At 46.1% G+C, this 22,710-nt stretch overlaps 2 protein-coding genes across 7 annotated transcripts in view; both read left to right on the top strand.

Moving 5' to 3' along the window:
- The first annotated feature begins 1,426 nt into the window (after positions 1-1,426).
- On the top strand, positions 1,427-11,552 carry LOC139049698 (uncharacterized). Its single transcript, XM_070525433.1, has 4 exons — positions 1,427-1,527; positions 3,602-3,868; positions 5,531-5,832; positions 11,223-11,552. Exons 1-4 carry the CDS (start codon positions 1,474-1,476, stop codon positions 11,389-11,391), a joined length of 792 nt encoding a protein of 263 aa, XP_070381534.1. The 5' UTR covers positions 1,427-1,473; the 3' UTR covers positions 11,392-11,552.
- A 4,433-nt stretch (positions 11,553-15,985) lies between these two features.
- Positions 15,986-22,710, top strand: part of LOC139049969 (cell surface glycoprotein 1-like) — a 52,038-nt gene continuing 45,313 nt past the window's right edge. For 4 of the 6 annotated variants that reach the window (XM_070525915.1, XM_070525911.1, XM_070525914.1 and 1 more), the window contains exons 1-3: positions 15,986-16,124; positions 21,105-21,184; positions 21,276-21,305. In XM_070525915.1, coding sequence (XP_070382016.1) covers positions 21,181-21,184; positions 21,276-21,305 — 34 coding nt within the window. In that variant the 5' untranslated portion in view covers positions 15,986-16,124; positions 21,105-21,180. The remainder of the gene's footprint in view (positions 16,125-21,104; positions 21,185-21,275; positions 21,306-22,710) is intronic. The other 2 variants (XM_070525913.1, XM_070525912.1) reach the window with 1 other exon arrangement.

Genomic DNA, 22,710 nt, shown 5'->3' with positions numbered 1-22,710 from the left:
GAGGAAATTCATCCCAAGGCGGGCTTCATACCCGGGACTAACGCTTATTCACCCTGTTATGAATATCAATTAGTTGTATTGTGTAATGGTAGACCGTTCTGTACATTTACGTAGCTGTGATCCAATCAGTTATGAAATCTTCGCTCTTGTCGATTCATGTGCTGACACAACGTTTTTCTTTTTTTCTTGGAAAGACCCGGTCAAGTTCTTTCAAAGATAATCATTTTTTTCTTCTTGTGCTAAGGGCCTATCCTCTTCCTCACCCGAAGTTAGACAGGTCTCAGACAGTTTTACTTGGAATGCTCCAGACGGGCTCATTCCCTTCGCTGGGCTTTCTCAGCCGTATCTACACAGACGTCGATTCGAGCTGTCCGGACTGTAATGAGATCTATTGTTCCTTTGCGCACATGCTCTGGCAATGCCCCGCGTTACCTAACGGCCCTCTCTCCAGCGAAGCCGACTGGGAAGAGGCACTCCGGAGCGCATCGCTCCAGACACAACTAGAGGCAATCCAGAGGGCCCGAGAAAGGGCGGAACATCACGGTATTCCTGCCCCGACTTGGACGCGGCCAGCGGCTTCCGCGGGTCCCCGATAGGGGCCTCCGCTGAAGCTCCTCAGGATCAAATAAAGTTCATTGTCTGTCTGTCTGTCTGTCTGTTCTTCTTCTTCCGAACCAAGAAAGCATGGTTCAGATGCACTCCACTACAGGAACTTTGTTGTGGTCTGTTGGTTCGCTAGCCTAACGTCTTTCTTAGGTTTCTTTTTTTTTTCTACGAAGATCTCATCAAGAGCTTTAAATAAAAAAGAAATAAAAGTAATAAATATATCCCTGGAACACCTGAACACTGTTCCACATAAACGATAATATAAGTTGTGCATATTTACTTGTGGCCATGGAGAGTACACAACACTGGAAAGAAAATGAAATGTTCTTTGAATTATATTATAAATATTATAGCAATTAATTTAAGTTGGCTGAACAATACACAGCCGAAACTTAGCTCAAACGCACGTGCGATGCTGCTATAATTTTGCAATGAATTGACGGCGCCTAAATCAGAATTTTCATCAGAATCAGAATCAGAAGTTTCGGTTGTGTATTATTCAGCCAACTTAAATTAATTGCTATAATAATTATAATACAATTCAAAGAACATTTCATTTTCTTTCCAGTATTGTGTACTCTCTATGGCCACAAGTAAATATGCACAACTTATATTAATTTTCCTTTATGTGGAACAGTGTTCAGGCGTTCCAGGGATATATTTATTGCTTTTATTCCTTTTTTATTTAAAGCTCTTGATGAGATCTTCGTAGAAAAATAAAAATAAACCTAAGGCGTTAGGCTAGCGAACCAACTGACCACAACAAAGTTTCTGTAGTGGATGAGTGCATGTACGCGAGCCAAATCTAGGTAAGTGAAGAAGAAGTACGGTGGGGTGCAGCTTGTCGCGGACAGAAGAAGGTGTCAAATGTTTAACGTGCCAGACTCAGCTATGCATGTTTCTCTGTCTACAAACAATCTGGTGAGTGCTGCTCGATTAACTAGTTTGTGTGCCGCTCCCGCGGTTTCCCAAATTGAGGGAAGCGAGGCCTCTGCTAACACCTTTTATCATCCCATTCAGCCACTAATCGTCCTGGCAATTTAAAACTGAATGTCACTGTACTGCGTTCCTCATCTTCCTATAATGACATGCGTACGGCAGCGGTAACAAATAATAATTTCGAATTGTTTGGTGATTTCTGCAAGGTTTACAGAATTTAGACTACGCTAGAACTCTCTACAGGAAGACAAGATATGAGGAACTCAACTATTTACTCTGGTGCGACTACATCCAAAGCCATCTATTTGTCCTGGGTTTGTCCAACAACAAAGGCCACAAGAGACAAAGTATATAGAGGGGCGGGAATACGACCCCTGCAGCTCAAGGCTTCTTAAGGGTCAGTCAAGGACAATATGTTCCACAAACCACTCTTCCCGAAGATGGACTGCACGCACCTATTTAATCATAATATCCCGTATTGCCCACCTTGCGGTACAAAAAAAAAGAAGGAAAAAGCTATTTCGCAAAGGTCAAAAGCACCCCATCCGTCACCTGGAACAATATTGCCTGAAGCGAAAAAGATTGAAAGAATTGAACCAGCTGCATGACGAAATACGAATACCAACAACAACCAACCTCGCATCTTACGGGACTTTTTACGCGAACACTTTACACGCACTGTTCAAGCTTGCAGCACAGGTGCAAATGGAAATATTTAAGATGTACGCGACACGTGCTTAATGTCACTGTGTTTATCATTGCTTTTTCTTTTACTACCATCTCTTGGTGTACGCAATTTTGCACACAGTGCCTGAAGCGGATATATTCTGTAACGTTGCCTTTGCTGAAACCACGCATCTTTCTTTTCCTTGTTGTTAAAGCGACCCTTACTATGCCTCTCCCCAGGGGTCTGGCAACAGTCGTTTCTTCGGCTGATGTAATTGTGAAAGTACAAGTGGCGCCACGTGGTATCGGACTCGTGTTTCAAGTTTCGTTTGTTCTTGTGGCCTTGTTCGCGCTGCGCTAACTCTCTGCTATTTGACGTATGGGCTGGTAAACAACTTGGTTCACTGGGTAGGCTCCCGATGGGTACGTTACTTCAACAGACAACCTCGGCACTCGAGATATGCAACTTGTTAAGTGTCCCGAGGCATACACGTCCATTCTTGACCACTGTCCCCGCAATTAATGTGCTACTGTGACGCACGGGATTCCAAGCCTTAAATGTGTTTGCACATGCGCGACTCTTCTTTGTCCGCACACGCCCCCGCGACCACATTTCCATCGACAAGCATCATTCATCACATTTGTGCCCTTGACGCAGACAGCTGACAGCTACATGCCACTTGGCTGAGCCCGTGTGAGCCGCTACTGCCGCTTTCTCGCCAACTCAAACAAGCTTCGGGTCATTTAACTCGCAACATTGCGTTGAATCAGGCTGTACTTCTTTTTTAAATATTCAAATGCGCATGCAAGTGTCTGCATTATACATCTGACTTGTGACAATAAACTTTAATTTCCTTGGGTAAAACAAACAAACAATCTGACAAACAAACAAACAGCCCTGATTGTGAACACTGCCAGACGCCTGAAACACTAGAACACATGCTGTGCGATTGTCCAGCATATATGCTAGAGCGAAGGACGTTGGAAAGCTCCCTAGCCAGTGCTGGCATGCAACCACTGTCGGAGGCCGCTATCCTCGGCCCATGGCCTGACACTGCAACTTCTATGGGGGCAACTAAAGCACTGTTGAAGTTTCTGCCGGACGTCAAGCTACACGAGTGGCTCCAGCAGGACAACTGTCTGATATACATAAGCACTCACCACTTCCCTCATCATCACGCATCCCAGTACTTTCACTCCCCTTGCCTCTTCCCCATTGCAGAGTAGCAGACTAGAGCACACTAGCTCAGGTCGGGCTCTCTGTCTTTCCTGTCAGCACATTCTATCTTCTATCCATAACAAACAAACTAAGAAAAGAACAAGGAAATAGATAAGTAAGAAAAATAAATAAGTAAATAAATAAACAAGCCGCAGCGAACATTCTTTCTAGGGAGCTGGGTCGGGTGATCAGTACGGCGATGCACGCTGGAGCGAAAAGAAGGACCCGCGCCACGAGCGCTTCTCCTGCGAGCTAATGTGCCTGCTGGTGCTGGTGATGCTGTGTCTGTCCGTGGTCTGCTCCCTGGTGGTGGTGTTCTCACCCAGGCAGGTGGTCGCCATCCTGCCGCCCGTGGACGCCAACGAACCCGTCCTGCATTTGGAACCCGCGTCGCCATTCGGTGACCGCGGTTCCCAGAGCGACTACATAAATATCAAGGTGACCCGGGCTGACGCAACAGCCTGCACAGTTAACAACAGACAAAGAAGCGTGCAGAACAACATGTAGAATAGAGAATATTACTGCTATATAACTCTTTATGAGGAAGCCTAATACTGGAAAAAGGAACACTTTCTTTCGCTTTTTTTCATCTTTCTTTTTTTGATGGTATCCTTCCTCTCATGTTGCATGCTTCCTCTCATTGCAGTTTAATCATTCATCCTCTTCATCAGCTCTTTCAGTGAAAGTTAACAATTGTGATCTATAATTATTTCGTAATATTGCGCACGTAATGACTATGTTATTAAAACTGTTAATACTAACACTACTAGTTCCTTTGAACTCGATAATCGTCTTTTACCTAAAGTACGCACAAACTACGGTAAGTCCACTACCACATTTGCGAGAAGAAAACTGTGGAATTCTATTCCACATACCGTTAAATCATCCCCCACAGAGCATATATTCAAGAATCAAGTTAAGAAATACTTTATGCAGCAACTCTCTTCATCCTAACAACTGACTTTTGTGATTGTAATCATAATTGACTGAGCTATTATACTACAGGTTATATTACTCCTATTTTCATTGTATTGTAAATTTGCATTGCTTGTTCACTACAGAAGTTTTCTTCGCGATTTTTGTCTTACTAAACAGCTTTATATCTTCTTGTTTTTTCACATTGTTCCTTATTTTATCAGATTGTCTGTAAAGTCACCGTAACCAATCTGTATCGTATCTGTATCAATCTGTATCGTTTGTTGTTTTCATTTTGTTCATGTATGGGAGTCTCCCTGACAGTTTTTAACTTTGGGACTCCCTGTGTAGGGCTAATTTTGTATACAATTCTTCGTAAAACTGACATCCTTGATGAATAAAACTTGAACTTGAATGTACAGGGGAGCTACCGAACTACAGCCCCACAGCGCGGTAGCGCGTCTGCAAAAAGATTGCACTACCGGAGCGGCACATTGCTACGGCTGGAAATCGGTCGACTGTGGCAATGAATTGTAATTGGAGACATGGGTTGCGCTTTTTAGACAATCACAAGGAAGGAAGACAGGACAGGGGCAAACAAACAACTGAGGTTTATTCGAGAAAAAACACTTAAATATCAGACCAAGCCAGCGCAGGCGCTTCAGGGTATCAGCAGCATAAAAAAGAAGAAAAACCAAAACTCAGAAAAAACCAATTGCGTGGCTCACCTAAACATACTATCTAGAAAACGTGCCTCCCTATTGCAAATTATAACCGATGTGTCACTGATGCAAGTTTGTCCCTTCTTTTTTATGTAATATGACTCAAGAAGTTCTCGTGCTTTTTCATTATTGCACTTGCGCAGGATCTTAACCTTGTTGAGCAGAGGCCTGCATTTATTTGAGATGTGTCGTTAATATATATATAACAATCCGACGTACGTGACACGTTCTTTTTTTACTGTCAAGCGTTCCGGATGGTGGGCCAGCCTTCGGTCAGTAAGAGAGTTCCAAGGAGGTTCCGTTAAGGATGTTCCATTACCATGCAACTACTACATTACAGCACGAATGAGCCTTTATTGTTTAAAAAGCGAAGTTCCCGCACATTCTTTACACACATTGATAGCTTTTTTTACGGCCGCGTTAAGAATGCACTCCTGAAACTCACCTGCAAACTCGCTCGCAGCCCATGCTCGCCGTCCCTGACACGCCGGCCGAAGGGAAACAATTCGATCCAGACACGGAATCAGCCGCCGAAGTGGTTTCCTTTGGAGTAACGGACCGCGGCGGCCACGATGGGCGTCCGTACGGGAGCGACGACTTCCCACCCGCCCGCCACGGCAGCAGGCTGTGGAAAGCTATTCGCCGCCGGGCCACCTCCGCGCCTCGGGCCCACGTCAAGGACATGGACGGCAAGAGACGTCGACTGCCCCGCGTCCTCAGCATGGAAGAAGTGCCCGGAGATCGCGTCCCTTCGCCGGTGCACAGGTAGACAGCCTAGATAAGCGCTTCGACGTAACCATTGTTTCCCATCTTGGCTTTTAAAACGACAGCTTCTCGACCACTTCAGACACTTTCCGTGATCGTTGGTTCAGGTATTGGCGTTGCTAAACGAAAATCAGCTGATTGCTGATTCTGAAATGAGCTGATCAGCTGATTGTGAGAAGTGTGAAGAACAGAGAGTGCGTGTTTCTCATCAAGCAGACGACGAAATGGTCACAATGCCGACATGTTTGCTTACATATCCTCCTGAGACCCCTTGCATGCCTACTTCTACTTCGGTGTCTTGTCCCTAGTGCAGTTTGCGTTCCCGTGTATGCTGCACCATCGTCCGCAATCTTTCTCAAAATTAGCTCGCGAGCGGACGTGACATATTCACACCGGATGTGAGCCCAGATGCATGAGGAACTTTCTGAAAGTGATTTATTCCTATTCTTGTCGTCGGCTTTAAGGAAAAGGTACGCTTATTTGATCTATATCGTTGTGTCTTGACAGGCGACGGAAAGCGCTAATGGAGCGCCTTTCGAACACCACGAGGTTACATGCAAATCGGGGACGCAGAATCAACGTCATGGTGCCTCTCGATGTCGCATCTCCATCGCCATGTGTATGAAAGAAAAGCAGTTTTTACGAAATCAAGTGTGAGGAGACAGCTACTTTGGCCACGTACGTGGAGGTGCTGTTTCTAGCATTTAGCAAATGTTTTTCTTTCGTGTAACACACCAGCGGCCCTTAGGAACTAACTTGAAAAGAGATGATTTCCCTGATCACCATATTATTACGTCTGAACACGACCAAGGGCATTATTTAAACCTCTACCACGAGGCAACCACGAGCATCTAGAATAACCCACTTTCGTTCATTCCCGCTACCCAACGTACTCGCCCACAGGCTTGGTGGATTTTGCACCCAAACGCCACTTCGAGCCGCAACAATATAAAGGGTGTCCCACATAACTTGAGCCAAGAATTCAAAGATGAAAGGCGCGTCGGAAGCGAATTCAACCGACCGCATACTATTCGAAACAGCTTATAGTAACTCAGATATTTTTTCCCCCGTAACTTAATAACTAAGTTTAATTACCCACCTTCTTAATTAATGGCTGAGGACCCCAAGTATGATACGCAGATTTGTAGAGCACCTTCAAAAGTCACCGTTCGAGTTGTTTCCTTTAGGCTACGTTTCACGCAGTCCTTTTCTTTTTTTCCGGGTTGCAAGGCAAAGCCAAGTGACGGAGCGCTTGCACAGTGGTATCGTGCTGCTCTCAAGCGTGCGTTCGCTGAACGAGGTCGGCTCCAGTCGAATGACGGCGAAAATTCAGGCTGCTGGCCGAGCGCAGCCGATGAGATAAGGAACGCCCAGCCGCTTCCATGTCGCCAGTCACGATGTAGCCGAGCTTGTTCACCGAACGCACACTTGTGAGCAGCACAATACCACTGCGCAAGCGCTCCGTCACGTGACTTTTTTTCATATTTCGCGGGACTTCCTTGCAGCCCGGAAAAAAGGACTACGTTAGACGTATCACACAGGAGACAACCCGATCGGTGGCTTCTGACGGTGCTCTACAATTCTGCTTATCATACTAAAGTCCTCAGCCAATAAATAAAGAGTTAGGTAATTAGACTTAATTAATTCGTAAATTATGGGGAAAACACCCAAATTATCTGATTTACTATAGGCTATTGCGAGTAGCATGCGTTCGGTTCAATTCGCTTCCGACGCGCCTTTCATTTTTGAATTCTTGGCTCAAGTTATGTGGGACACACTGTATATTCAGGTTTCAGCGCAAACCCTACAGATGTGTCGGCGTCCGGCTTTCTTATCAGCGCAATTAAGCCACAAACAACGCACCTAACAGAGTCATGGACTGCAACGATGGACAGACATGGGAAAGTACACAATGCTAGGATACGAAATAAACGATCAGCAGTCGTCACGCGTATTCCTTGTTTCTGGCGTGCGCGTTTCTTTCACTGGTTTTTGCCCTAGTGAATCCTGTACCAACTCGCCCAGCACTTAGCCTCGTCACTAATATGCTTGCGGGAACGAGTATCCGCCTGCAAGCGCTTCATCCTTTATCTTATCCTTCATCCTTTATCTTTCTTTTTCTTTTTTTTAGCTTTTTTTCTCTCATTTATAGCCTTTATATGTATTTTGGTTTGTTCTTTCGCGAATGCTTTAAACTACAGTTTTAATTCTACGACTAGCTATTGACTTTATATTACTTTAGAGTTTGTACATATACTTTGTATAATCTTCCTCATAGTAACTACTGTATTGCTGTTTTATGCTTTGTATTTCCTTTAATGCATATATTTTCTGACAGGAGGTCCCCTTTCAGCCACATGCTCTGGGACCTTCTTCTGTATACTTGTGCAAACATGTGTGTCTCCTCCTCTTTAAAGAAATAAACTGAAACTGAAAAGCGATGCCTACACTGCATTCCTCCCCTTGGGTTTCGCGTGTACGCTAGGTCGGTTTTGTGCCGAGAAAGGTGGGTCGACTCCGGTTACAGTGTCGAAGTAAACTACAATCGGTGACACCCCAAGAGTTTTACAAGGTTATATCTATACGCTGTGGAACTCGAGCACAATTAGCGTATATCGCAAAAAAATTTATTCAGACGTAGGCTAGCGTACGACCGTGGTATGAAGATCGAGGACAATATTACTTATCGCGCGTGCAATACGTCGGACTTGACACAAATAGATCAAATAAACAAACAAACAAAGAATCGCTGCCTACTTGACACTGGCTTTGCCAGTTCCACTTGCGCTGCTCAATTGGGTTCGCTTATTTGCTGGGCGTCAAGCGCTTTCGTGTGTTTAAAACAAAATGCTTTCCCCGTCCCCATCAGTCTTTCTGACGACCTGTTTCTGGAGGAAACATGAGCGTATAGGGCAGATCTCATGAGTGGTGTCGGTATCAGTGCTCAGCAATAGCCAACATATTAACTCGAAATAACTAATATCTTCCAGTTGGCTTAGCATTTGCATTAAAAGAACAAAGTCATTCGACTGTGAGCAAACAACAGCTGGCTCGGCTCTCTTTCAGAGGGGAAGAGGAGGTGCACAGCGTTTTCATGGGAGGAGCTTAGGTTGTTACCCACTATAGGCCGATCCCTGAAATGGCGCAAGTCAAAACTGGTTCGATCATGCGGCGCCATTCGGAACACTGACAAACACCGCCACGTCGTCGAACTCGCCCTCTTGTAAGCTCCGATATGCCCAGCGCAGGCACAAGGAGGGCTGCTGTGCGGCATCTCTGATTGGCTCAAAACTCGGCCATTACCGAATTTGACAATATGCCGGGATTTGACAACGCACAGAATAACCACTCCTGGAGGCTGCATGTACATCGCGGCTCCTTCGGTCACGTGGTTGCCCGTAGATGAGGGGCAACCACGTGAGAGAGGGTGGTTGAGGCTGATTACATAAAAAAAAACGCCTTGCTTCCACTGTCAGAGCTTCCGCTGTCGGGTGAAACTGCGATATACAGGATGTCCCCAACTACCGTGTCCCAAAATTTGAAAAGATGCAAATCCCTCGCAGGTGGACAGAACCAAGGTAATGTTGTTCGCCGTTGCATACTCAGATTGTTTATTTTCCATTCCGCCTAATTACATAATTAGTCTTAAATTATTAATAAACTTCTCGAATATTATAATTAGATTAAAGGTGCCAATCAGAAAATTGCAGAGCCATACGAAAAACTCCCGACACAGCTCTCTGTTGCTCAATACGTGCTACCTAATAGTGTTTTTTTTAGAACTTGAAAGAAGCCCACGAATACACGCAAAGTGCACTATAATGCAATTTACACCCTTAGAAGTGAAAAATGGTGTAAGTGTGTCTATAACTCACACCCTTTGGTTGTCGGTTGTATAAATCACACCCTAAGGGCGTGAGTTATAAACGCTTTTACATCTTTTTTTTTCATTTTTAACGGTGTAAATTATTTTACAGTGTGCCTCGAATGGCCAGTCGCACGGCGAGTTGGCTGCAGTCGGGGCCCTAGAATTTCGTTTTTCGTGAGGAGACGCTTGTCAAGTTTGTCGATTCGTGCTGCAGACCACTGCCCTTATGGCACTGACGAGGATAGCCAAAGAGAAGGTGCGCAATGGTCGCTTTGCACCTCCACACTTTACATTCGAGACTTGTGGTCATAATACATTGCGAAAAGTTAGGCCTTCGTGAATATGAAAGGCCAAATTGTCTTCACCTACACCTCACGCTGAGTTCTCACGTAGAGCTCGTTTAGAAATCACTTATGGTTCTCGTGATCTCTTATATAAGGTTCTGTTATTGAGCTGGTCATACGGAGTTCTGATATATTGCCCATAAAGAGTTCTCAGAGTCGGTTGCACCTTCGTATACAAATACGCCACACTGACACGTCAATTTCAACTCCACAATAGTTTGCGGCTTCGGTAAATGAGTTACGTGAACGCAAAATGCCAGATTTTTCACAACACAGAGAGAGAGAGAGAGAGAGAGAGAGAGAGAGAAATGTCATCCATCCGAGAATAGTTTAAAGTCCGATCGCGAAGCTTCATTTTTGGAAAAGCCATTTTAGTTGTCTTTTGTAGTTTCGCGCTATTCTATAGATCTGAGTAACTTTTTTTTCTGCTCATGTTTCCTATATACTTGAAGCGGGTAAGCTCGTATGGGCCCTCAAAGCAGTCGGTCTGGACTGGCAGCGACGGCATCCAGAGCGCCCGCCACCGCTGCTTGTTGCCCACTGCACAAAACTCGTATACACTCGTATATCAGAGTCACGTAATGATCTTTGGTCATCAATGACCCTTGCGCCAGAAGAGCTCTTGAATCAGCAACAGCGGCAGCGGCACTTGGTGCTAGAATGTTTTATTTCGGTCATTATCTGCACAATCGTGCTATGTACCGTTATGAAGACGTTCTACACTACATGAACTCGCACACGAAATGCGACCGCATCACACGACGCGCTACCGCACGCAGCCAGTGCAGCGTTGAAGTTTCAAGTTCCTGGCGCTATTGCAAGAACGAGCAAGGTGAATCACTATTAAAATGCGTCGCGCGGTGGCATCCAAAACCCTGTCGAAACTAAATATGGTCCATTACATTCATTGGCATGACAGTTGCGTTTAATTTAATCAAGACAGCTCGTCTTTGCCTACATCTCTGACATTTTGAAAAGGTACATCATTGAATTCTCTATATTATTTTGGTAGATCCCGTCTTTTTGCCAGAACCAGTTTCAGCTGTACATGTGTTTACGACTGAGATGCAGCAGTACATTGTGCGTATATATAGAACTCACGGCTATAATAAAGGGGAGCTAGACATGGGCCGAGCTTTTCACGACTAATACAATACCAAATGTTCCTCTCTTCAAAGGTCGCAAGAGACTACGCCGGGGTTCTCCATTTTCCACGGCACACCGACACCAGGAAATGCAAGTGAACCTGAGACGTTCACGGTCTCTGACAGCGACTTCACGGGAAATCCCAGCCCGTCATGGAACGACACCACAGACTTGCAATCTGAGCGTCCTACTGACTCGTAATTATTTAGACAACGTGAAGACACGACTGTTCGTGCGAAGGTGTTGGACAATTGCATATTTGCCGATTTTTACATCATTAGTATTCTTGTGCGCCTATTATTTCATGTACGGGCTGTCGGGTAAACCGAAATAGGACTAAAACGCCGATTCTGTTGATCCTGCGTGTTTTAGTGTTTGTGTTTACGTGCGTGTGCGTGTGTTCTGGCTTTCCGCGCCCAACTTTTGGCGAGATTTGCTGAGAAGAGAAATCTGCACTTTTATTGGCTTTCCCCCTCGGAGACAGAGCAAGAGAGAGAAAGATTTATTAGCCTTCGGGTGGGGCATTTTCCCTGCGGGGTGGAGCCCCTGCATACCAGTGCCCCATTGGTTCGCGTCACACCGCATGCCAGCTCAATCGGCCGTCCTCGTCTTGTGGCATCCGCACAACGGAAACTTTTGAGTTTCATTGTATTTAAACATCTTTAACCTAATGTGCTGAGCAGACCTGTGCGTAGCAGAATTTTGTAGGGAAATATGGGGTATTCTAGCGAACGTGGTACTGAGGGATCGAATTAAATTTGCTAATGAAATAGCAAATTTAATTTGATGCACATACACATATGATACCATACATAATATTTAATATGCTCGATCGAGCCTTTGAAATGATGTGTATCACTGAGAATTATTAAATAAAAACTTTCGCAGATATCTATTTTCTAGCAGCGTTTGGTATTATGCAAACACTGTTTTCTGTACGCTTTTTTTCCCCGCTTCTTTGCCACTAACTGAATTTTGATAAGTTGAACTTATTGGTCGTAACTCATAACTGAAACACCAAATCTTGCAAAGTAGCCTTTCGAAAGCAATAGGGTATGTAGTTTTTTGTCTACGTGGGCTTTGTTCAACTAAACATTCGAGCGCTAAGGCCACACCGAGAAGACAATGCACCGGTTAACTCGTCTGCGGTATAGAGCCGCCGGTGCCACCTAAGCCGAAGCCGAATTTGCAATGTCAAGACATTGCAACGGGCAGCTTCGCAACAGGAAAGCGGTCTGCTTTAAACCCGCAGAGAAACGCGTTTACTCTATAGCAATAGGGGCTGTCCAGAACATGGGGTGCGCGACCTCTGTCCGGCTCCGTAATCACTTCCGGCACATGCAGCTTGGAAAAGCTACGCCTTCGAGATCTCTTTCTGTTGAGGAGAAGCAACCGTAGCTACGGCGTGGGTTTGGGAACCGCTATTAATTTGAACACATTTCTTGGAACTTTAATGCGTTTTGCCCCTGTTGCTCTGGGTGTGGTGGGTGATAGGATATGGCAGAGAAAGCTTCGCTTAGGAAGCTATAGGAGTACCCCAAGAGGATTAGAACTCCGGAGACTCAGATTGCCAAAGATTCCACCTCTGAGCTATTCCGCAAATGTTGCAGCGAAGAATACTTCACATGTAGAACACTGTGCATGGACTCTTGAACGCTCTTAATGGCTGATGCCATGCTGATATACAAACAGACGCCGAAGTGCAAGAGTATAAGCCAGACATAAGAAGCAAACGGCAGGAAAAGAAAGCGGAGGAAGAAAAAGTTTGTCTTCATGTTTACCCTTAAAATAAACACTTTTTTAGCTACTTCCCATCACCTGATTCCTGGCCTGTTCACTTGAGTTGGTACGCGCCATAAACGCGAATTCTCATAACCATCATAATCATAATTATCATCATCCGCCCAAGGGCAGCGCACGTTCCCAGACTACTTTGAACATAGACAACACTGAATAAAGTATTTTATTCATCGGAAGCAGGCGATTCGCATACATCATAACAATGAAAACTCGATCCCATTGGACATTGTAATGGCCTTGTGCAAGATCGCCCTACTGAAATTTCATCTATTCTTGCGCTTCCCATAGATGCAATACAATCTGTGGAAGTGGCTGTAATTGAATTTTCTTTACGTAATTGGCATATTTAGGATACTTCACGCAATTTGCGTGGGCTGTTCGTCTGTCGGCCGATGTTTCTAGCCATTTTCCCGCCAACTTGGGTCCCTAAATGTAGTCCATGGTCTAGTGGTCAGTGCATCGCTAATGTGATGACGTAACAGGGTTCGAAACCAACCGTCGGGCCAACTTCGAACACGAGTGTGTGGCATTGCATATGTGCCGCTCATCACTCGGCCCGTTTGACGGCAACCTGTGTTACTGGGTGTGCGCCATTACTTATGCGTCGCTCTTCAATTCATTCCCTTCGACTTCATTCGCCTCAACTTGGTTAAATGAGTAAGGCAAACAAGGTACGTGGAGCAATTTAAAGGAGTTCTTTGACGGCAATTTGCGTTGCTCCGGCATGCGCCGCTCTACACTGGATATCTCTACCCCAAACTTTAGTCATTGGGTACGTTCCACTGGGCATGCGCCACAAGGTATGTGCGGCGCTTGAACAAACCTGTTTCACGCCAACTTGGGACACTGGGTATGTGTAACTGGGAGTGTGACGTTCTTCAATGGACGCCTTTGACACGCCTACTTGTGCTACTAGCTATGTGTACTGACTATGTGCCACTCTTCAATGAACCTCGCTGACAACAAGTTGGGTCACGGGGAATGTGTTATTGAGTATGTGCCGCTCCTGAACGAGAAAGAAAGTGACACAAATTTATGCGATGCTTGGCGGAACCTGCGTCGTAAGGATGTAAGCAATTGTGCCTGAATATGTTTAATTATGCATTCATACAGGCACCAACGCGAGAACTTCGCTGCGGCGACGCTAGGTGGCGCTACGTGTGCAGAGAGAAGCGCGAAAGAGCATCCCGGTTCCACACACGCCTGATACATGGTGCGTTTCAGCGGTTGCACTACGGTGGGTCGATACACTGATTCAGTGCTAATCGCAGTAAGGTACGTCTCCATTGATGGTGAGATGGGCCCTGCAAGTTTTTTTGTTTTTCTTGTTCTCAGCTTGGTTGGGCTCCTGCCCTTTGTTTTCCCGACTATATAAACAAATTTGTAAACTGACCTCTTGATTATTGCCTTGGCCTGGACAAATATCTGTCCATAGCATGTTGATTCAATCGATATGAGCGACTCTTTCTGAGTTTGCACGGGCTGTGCGAAGACGTCTGCTCTATCCCGCTTTTTTTATATACACTGGCGCCAAATAACGTGCCATCTTCGCCTCGTGTGGGTAGTTAGACATACTCATGTTTTGCACAACTAGGACGTACTCAAGTTTGCCCCTACTAGTGTGCCGAGTCTCCAGCGTCGTAACCACTGCTTCTGTTCCAAGTAGCGCCGTGTTTTTTTTTCCTGTTCACGAACACGAGAATTGAGCAGTTGCTGCATTTAGAATTATCTGGATGTGCTGGATATTTATTCGCCCTGCTGGCTGTAGTCGGCAGGTTCCATTAAGTTTGCTTCTCTGAAGTGATCGAAATATACTGCATATTTGGACCTTGATATTCACACACCAGCATCTCACCCTGCTATCGTTGATTAACTTCCAGTATTTACGTTATTAATATATTGTACATCAATACCACTCACGCCAAAGCGAGGTTATGTTAGACATCTGCGGATGTAGTCTCAACCATAAATTTTTACCCTATGTATTCGGCCTCTGCATTTCGAAACATCGCTTCTTTTGTTTGCGAAAAAGAAACTATTGACCTTTTTGTTTTCTCCTTTGCCGCAGCTCCACATCATTGCTCAAAAATTTTCCTCGAACTCCCGCTTTGCCAACTTACATTTTCGATGAGCGTTAAAAAATTTATTATCGTGGCAATATGGTCGCCACAACAGGGTTATTTGTGATGCACATCGTGAGTTTATGCAACTATCCAGCAGTACCTTGCTATAGGGCACCGTGTAATTTGGGATATTGGAGTTTTCGAGTATTTTTCATTTGAAATGTTCTTATATGTCCTCATCAAATGCTATTAATTTTCTTGCTCGTTCCGATGTCTCTTATCTAGAGTATACTCATTCCAGCGGTCATCTGCTCAGCCCCACTTGTGGGTACGTGCCATATCTGTAAAGGAATAAACATCAGGCGGTGCCGCGTGACCATCATCAGCCGCATGACCACCGAACCTTTGTGCATCATGTGGGGATATAGAATCGGTGGACCATTTCCTTATGTTATCAGGAAAATATAATTCCTAAAGAAAGACCTATTTAGAGCAGCCCATATAACACGTGTGGCCCTTCCTCTCTCGGAAGTATTTGCCCCAAACATTTTATCGTTTGGGGCAAGTACCCTTGGCCGAGTTCCTGAAGGAAGTGTGTCATACAGAACATGTGTACGTCACAGCGACCGGGAGACTCTCGTGTTAAGCGTATTTTCCTCGTTATTAACGTCGAATCGTGTCATTTTTCATAGTGCAGCGTCTTCGTCGTAATTGGCACGATCACTATTCAAGAAACGGAAACAGAAAATTATTTATATTTGCTATAATTAAATATGAACTGTACTGATCAATACGTTAACAGAAAGCCAGAAGTTCATATTATGTTTCCACTGAGAACCACGCAAATCTCCCCCCCACTCCCACCCCTCGTGGGCACGTGACAAAATTCGAAGGTAGAAGAAGAAGAAGAAGAAGAAGAAGAAGAAGAAGAAGAAGAGACTGCCTTTGGCGAACAGCGGTTCTGACTCGTTTGCCCTGATTCGAATCAGAGTGGCAATTGCTTTTGCTACGCCTCCTCTGCCAGTGACGAGTCTTTCTTTGCGGAGTCCGCCGTGGTGCCCAGCGAACAGGGTGAGCCCCCACCGAGAACCGAGAGAGCGTCTCGCATCTATATATTGCGTCGCATTCCCGCCACTTGTAAGCCTAAGTAACGTTGACTTCGATAGACCGCAAGTTTCCCCAATATAATGCCACGGAGAGCACAATTTTGTGAGAGGAGCAACTGAATTCTTAGCGTCTGACAACGCAAGGTTTCCAGCATGTACAGGGTGTCCCGGCTAACTTCGCTCATAGTTTAAAAAATATATCGGGATGCCACGTAGCTGCGCCGAACCAGGGTAATATTGTTTACCTTCGCTTGGAGATACTCCAATAAATTTTTTTCAGTCTGTCTAATTGCATATTTAGTGTTAATATTAACATCTCGAACATTATGGTTAGATTAAACGTGTCAATGAGAAAGTTGTAGCGCCACATCAAAGCCTCCCGATTGGAGATCGATTGGACCGGTTCGAATAATCGTTCAGCAATCGGTTCGTAATCACCAACCTGCCCGCGGTACTGTTACGTAGTGAACCTATCATAACCGCAACAAAAGCACCCTAGGCCGGCAGACGCCTCTCTCCTAAAATTTCCCGGCTAAATGGTATGCAAACCCAACGCAAGCAGGAATTGATAACCGCCGTCCGCAGAATAGAGGAAGTCGGATCTCTAAAGTTCGCCATTTTACTCAATGCTTGCCACGATTCGCGGCAGCTTCCGTAGCTCTCGCCTTGTTGCTCAGTCATAGCAGTTTGCTCGCGACGCCGAAAGTATCGCTACGGCAACTCCGACGTGCTTTGAGTAACGAATTGAGCGTTGGCTCATTGCTTGCACGTGCGACGCACACCCTGCTTTCTCGTGTTTGACAGCGCGCTTTTGATCGGTAACATTTCTGTAGTAGAAAGTTGCAAGTAGTCGCGCGCTGTTAGCACAGGCGTACGATTAGTTATCACCCATGTGTCAAAAAGAAATGCGAAGAGTACTGCGTGGCACCTTGACTATATGCGAGTTGTGTTGCGGGAGAAGGGCAGCGGCGGTCTGAGTCACTGTGGCTCTCGGTCGTTCTTTAAACACCCGGTGCAACACGGGCACTTTCGATTACTATCAAGCCAGATAGGGGATCAAAATGTTTTTCGGTCCCGATCAAGAATGGTAGATCTTACGCTGTCCGACAATACGGATCAAGCTGGTTTAGCTAACTACAGCATTACGGTGCAGACGAGACAGCCTACGATCGCTATCGACTAGATCCGGAGCATGCAAAGTCGTGGTCGAATGTGCCCGTGTAGAAGCTCCCAATACGGATCGGACTCGACAGCGCTCCAATGAACCCGAGAGGCAGGCGTATAACTTCGTGGTTTCAGACAGCTCGGCGAATTCGCAGTCCTGTCACGCGAGGTGATGGTAAAATATTCTCTCTTGGTACTATGGAGGTGGCTTTCCAAGTGAGTTTCTCCACGACTTCTTTTCTTCTTAGCCTTTGACAAATCCTTTGCCTCGCTGCAACTTCGCGAAGCTGTCGCGCCGCCCGCCGCCGATCTGCCGTGAAACATAGCGAGGGATACGAGCCCTCATATCCCATTTATTAAGGGACCAAACTAATTACATGTGAGGTGATTTGTGGTGTTTAACGGCGCAAGGGTCAGGTCTGGCGAAACACGTGCATATGCCTTTTCAATTAAACATTGAAGTGCAAAGCATGTTCCCTGTTGCTCGGAGTCTTGAGGACGCTGTCTTCAACGTTCCATGATGTACGCTGCGAGTGCCACGAAAAAAAATGGCTGTGGCTTAGGTAAGGTTAAGCCCAGGATGCGAAGCATACTAGCCTTTATTTTAGTTGTTGAACCACTGTTTAGCCTGGTGAACTGCTGTTGCTTGGCTATATTTCGTTCGGCTAGACGAAGAAACAACTCATGCATTACTTCTTCGCCTTCAAGAGTGGAGCGCGACAGCGTTCCCGTCGACCCGCCAAGGGGTGTAAGATAATGGGCTACAGGGCAGCGACTACGCGTCCCGCATTGGACGCGGTGAGCGTCGAGCAAAGCAGCGTTCGGCGCGGCAACGAAATGTGCGCCTGAGCAAGAGACGCACGCCTTAGAAACAGCTTGTTTCTAAGGCAACACCGCATTCACTAGAGGCGCTTTTGTACCGCTTTGAAGCATCGTACTCGTGGCTCAGTGGTAGCGTCTCCGTCCCACACTCCGGAGACCTTGGTTCGATTCCCACCCAGCCCGTCTTGCAAGAGTTGAGCCAAAGCCACTTCTCCTCTGTCGTGACGTCACGGTGTCACGTGATTTCATGGCGACACCGCCGCGCCTGAGGAGCTGGGTTGAGCTCTCGTAATATGCTTCGCATAAAAAAAAATACAGGACGCTTAAGCTTTCGTCTTCAAGAGTGGAACGCGATAGCGTTGTCGCACCCTGTTCGCACCGCCCACTCATTCGCTCGGCATGCTCTTGAGTCACAGAGACACGCGGTGAGCGCCGAGCAACGCAGCGTTCGGCGCGGAAACTAAACGTGCGCCTGAGCAAGCGGAACGAATTAAGGAACTTGGTGTCTCGGAGGGACAAATGATCTACGCAAGCAAAACGCCGTGATCGGCCCGGACAGCCGGGCCGCGACGCGCCATGAAGGCGGATGCGATCATGGGGCTGACGCCTCGATGGGATCGTCCTCTATCACGCTTGGGAGCACCACGCAGACGCATGAATCCTCGTCAGCAGCACGGCACACATCGCAGGGGACGCTTTCCCACCAGACGCGCTTAGGCGCAACGATCACGTCAGAGGCGTCCCGCATCGGACGCTGTACCTAGGAATCGCGCTGTGAGCTGAAAGAGGAGCCGCGTCGCCTAAACACGAGAGAGAGAAAGAAGGAGATTCTTGATGATGGGTAGGAAAGGTTGGGGTAAAGTGCAGCGCAGTAACTGGTCCAGCCCATATCACCCTGCAGAGCTTCATTTGTAGTCTTCCCGTGAGCGCCCAATGCGAGGCGACCCACTGACCTTTGGTTAACATCGAGTCCTGATTATACCCCTGATTTAAAGTAAACAACCGCATATCGAAAAGTAAGGCCTGAAACCATTACACCTTTCCGCATACCTCGGAGCACCTTGTACCTATTGTATCACCATAGCGCATTGTATCCCCTATTGTATCCTCACACCGAGTTAAGTAGTGTGCCGCACCACGACTGAACTAGGCACATGTCTCACGAATTATGCGGTGCACCTACTTTTTGAACAGGACACAGTTCTACGCACTAAAGCGTGAAGAAAACTCGAATGCCAATCTATTTCTTCACAAAGTTCGGGAGTCAAGACATAAAAAATTAATTGTGGGGTTTTACGTGACAAAACCACGCTCTGATTATGGAACACGCCACAGTGGGGGACTACGAAAATTCGGACCACCTGCGGTTTTTTAACGTGCACCTAAATCTAAGTACACGGGTCAAGACACAAAAACACGTGTCACGCCATATTTGAATTTCTTGAATTTGCCTTGAAATTGAATCCGCCCTACGATCTCCCTGGATACAATTTGTCAATTGCAATATGTGCCGTATTGTAATTAGTTAGAACTTATTTATTGCATTTTTCTTAAGTAGCCGATTATCTACATTTAAAACTTCTCTTGCACGTCCACCTGTTCGAGCAACGCAGGTCTACGATCACAATTACGCTATGTACCACGCACGATTGTTAAAAAAAAAGACTAGTCTTCGCAGAAACATCAGCTATACTAGCTCGCATTCGCGACAGACGACTCGTAGTTCGTGGCGCTAGTACCCGTCCGCGTTCCTGTGCAGTACAGTGCAAATAAGTCGTTCCTTGCACAACACAAGCGCCGCGGCCTTTTTAGAGGGTGTTTTACCAGTTTACGGGGGCCTATTTGCATTTACTGTTCCAGTAACGTTCTTTCGCCTTCTGCCAGCGCAAGCGCGCCACGAAATGCGCGCATTTACACATTATGACTACGAAGACGTAACACTGAGAAACTTGAGATCGTCCTCTCAATGTGTTCTTGTTTGGTTGTGTTTTTCGCGAAGACGAATACATGTTGTCGGATAGGTGAAAGTTGGGCGAGCTTTTGCTGGATCCTACGATGCGTTGCCCGAGGAACACACCGAGCAGTAAGGAAGGCGCGGACGACACAAGGGCGTGCATGGGTCGTTCGTACATTCCTGTCCTGCCCACGCTTCGGCGCCGCAGCCCACAGTGTGAAGGGTCGAGCAGGTTGGCACGCTCATCCTAGCCGCCATATTGGAGGATCGAGAAGCTGAGAAAGCTGCGTCCATTGGCGTCTCGCATAGTGATACCTCCTTGGGTGGCTCCACGGAGGTGTAGAAACACAATTCTGGAGGCTACGCTCTCGCAGGTTCTTACGAGCAGAAGTGAAGCCAGCGCTTGCGTCACCAGTCAGAGGCGGCTAAACACATCTCACAGCAGAAGTGGCTTTAGTCTGCTAAGTGCAAGGCTGATTACAAAGTAAGATCTGGTGGTTCCAGGCGAACGTATTCTCTTCGGCAAGTAATCATGACGTGATTTCCAATAAAGTTTCCCGAGACGTTTAGCTTAATTATTAAATAAAAGTCAAAGTTCCACGTCGACCAGTCTCTATACGGTAATTTAGCGCTGGTAAAGTAGCGGGATGTCCTTACCATTCCCTCACTAAGATGGCGGCGGCCACGCGTCCCTTTTGGGACATCATTTCCACTATTGAAAATGCTTCTTCATACGCTCTTGAGTGGCTCTGCCGTGGTCCTGGCACATACGCCAGCAGCGATCAGACTGCTTCTCTGCGACATTAAGGCAGGCTGCCCGTCGCAGTGCTGGCCATGAGTGTGATGCACTGAGGTAATCCTAGCCGCCACTTCAGAAGAAAAGCGCCGGTGAGAAGCCGCACCCCTACCGTCATGTGCAAGCTATCTATTAGTCTTAATTAGTCTTTATTCTTGTTACTTTTGGTGATGTTGATGATCACTTTCAAATATTTGTCACGATTGCAGAGTGCCACCCTTTCGAGGCCGACTGCCTGCGCTCCCTGGCCGTCCACCGGTTTCGAGTGGTTGAAGCTGCCCTGCCATGTGTAAGTCTTCGCACCCACTGTAAATTGCGCAATTCGATAGGCGCTGAAGAAGCTTTCACTTGGCTAATTCTTCATTTCTTTTTTTTTTCAGCTGACTTTTCTAACCAGTCATTATACCCGAGTAAGTTCGGGGATTGCATATTGCTGCGAGTGTTAATGCGGTTGCGTCCACGTTTCCTGCGCTTGCCCTTTCAGGAAAGCCCTTTCAGTTTCAGGAAGTCTTTTCAGCTTGCCCTTTCAGGAAAGAGCAACGCCAACGCTATCGACTATCCAGGACAGTCTTTTACATTGGGCCCCCATTTGCACATTCAAAGTTAATAGGCGTCGTGCAACTGTAACGCCCCGTCTCATAATTTTGTATTTTTTTCTCGCAAGGTATAAAAAGTTTCGCTCACCGGCGCAAGAATTCACAGAGGCAACTGAGCCTGCCTGCAGCTGCTGTGTTTGGGATCCCAGCTTACCAGGATGAAAACTACGCGTGACGCTGTCGTGGCTGCTATTAATTTTTTCGATCAGCGTTGTTTATGTTATTTAATAATTTATAGCTCAAATTAAAAGAGAAAGAGAAAGTGAACGGCGTTAGCAATCACATTTGTTTGATGTCCCGATTGGCCATTGCATTTAAAGGAACGCCTTCCATCGGGTACCTGCCATGGTTGCTCCTTGGCTATGGTGTTAGGCTGCTGAGCACGAGGTCGCGGGATCGAATCCCGGCCATGGGAGCCACATTTCGATGGAGGCGAAATGCGGAAACACCCGTGTACTTAGATTTAGGTGCACGTTAAAGATCCCTAGGTGGTTGAAATTGCCGGAGTCCTCCACTACGGCGTGCCTCATCATCAGGAAGTGGTTTTGGCACGTTAAACCCCATAATTTTTTTACCTTTGGGTTCAACTCAAATGAATAAATTCAAGCACATTCGTTCAAATACAAAATAAGCACACGTGCTAATTTTACTCCAATAAACCGCTGTATCAATTCGAATCAAATTTCTTGCACTTCGTAGTGGAGGTTAAATTCCACCTACTGCAACTCTAATATCTCAACACTATAAAAAAAAGATTTGTTAGCTTGCAGCTTAGGTAAAAGCATTGCAATCGATGAATGAACCTCTGAACGCTGTCTTTTAAAACATTATTTTCTCTTTTCGAGCATTACACACGACATGTAGTTTATTCACGCAGAGTGAGTGATAGACAGACGGTAACGAAAAAATCGAGAACAGAGTGATTAACGACGGTCCTACCAATTCATCGTACAGGCATTGTAGCCCTTGTATCTTGATTCGTCATTATTTCGCTTATATCGGCATGATTTTCACCGTTTCTTTTTAATCATGTGTATCAATATTACACTCGAATAATGACCAGCACTGGTGACGCTGGACCAGGCATGGTCAAGCGAAAACAGATTATTTGTTCACATTAACGAGAAATGCACATTTGGCTAAGTACAAATCTATCTGTGAATTTTTTTCACGTTTTCACGAGGATTCTCCCGGACTGGATCGGCGAGTAAGAAATTCC

Source organism: Dermacentor albipictus, chromosome 9 (genome assembly GCF_038994185.2).
Source record: "Dermacentor albipictus isolate Rhodes 1998 colony chromosome 9, USDA_Dalb.pri_finalv2, whole genome shotgun sequence".
NCBI classification, from domain to species: Eukaryota; Metazoa; Arthropoda; class Arachnida; order Ixodida; family Ixodidae; genus Dermacentor; species Dermacentor albipictus.
Note: the sequence above shows the minus strand (reverse complement) of the source record. Positions and strands in the feature narration are given on the sequence as shown.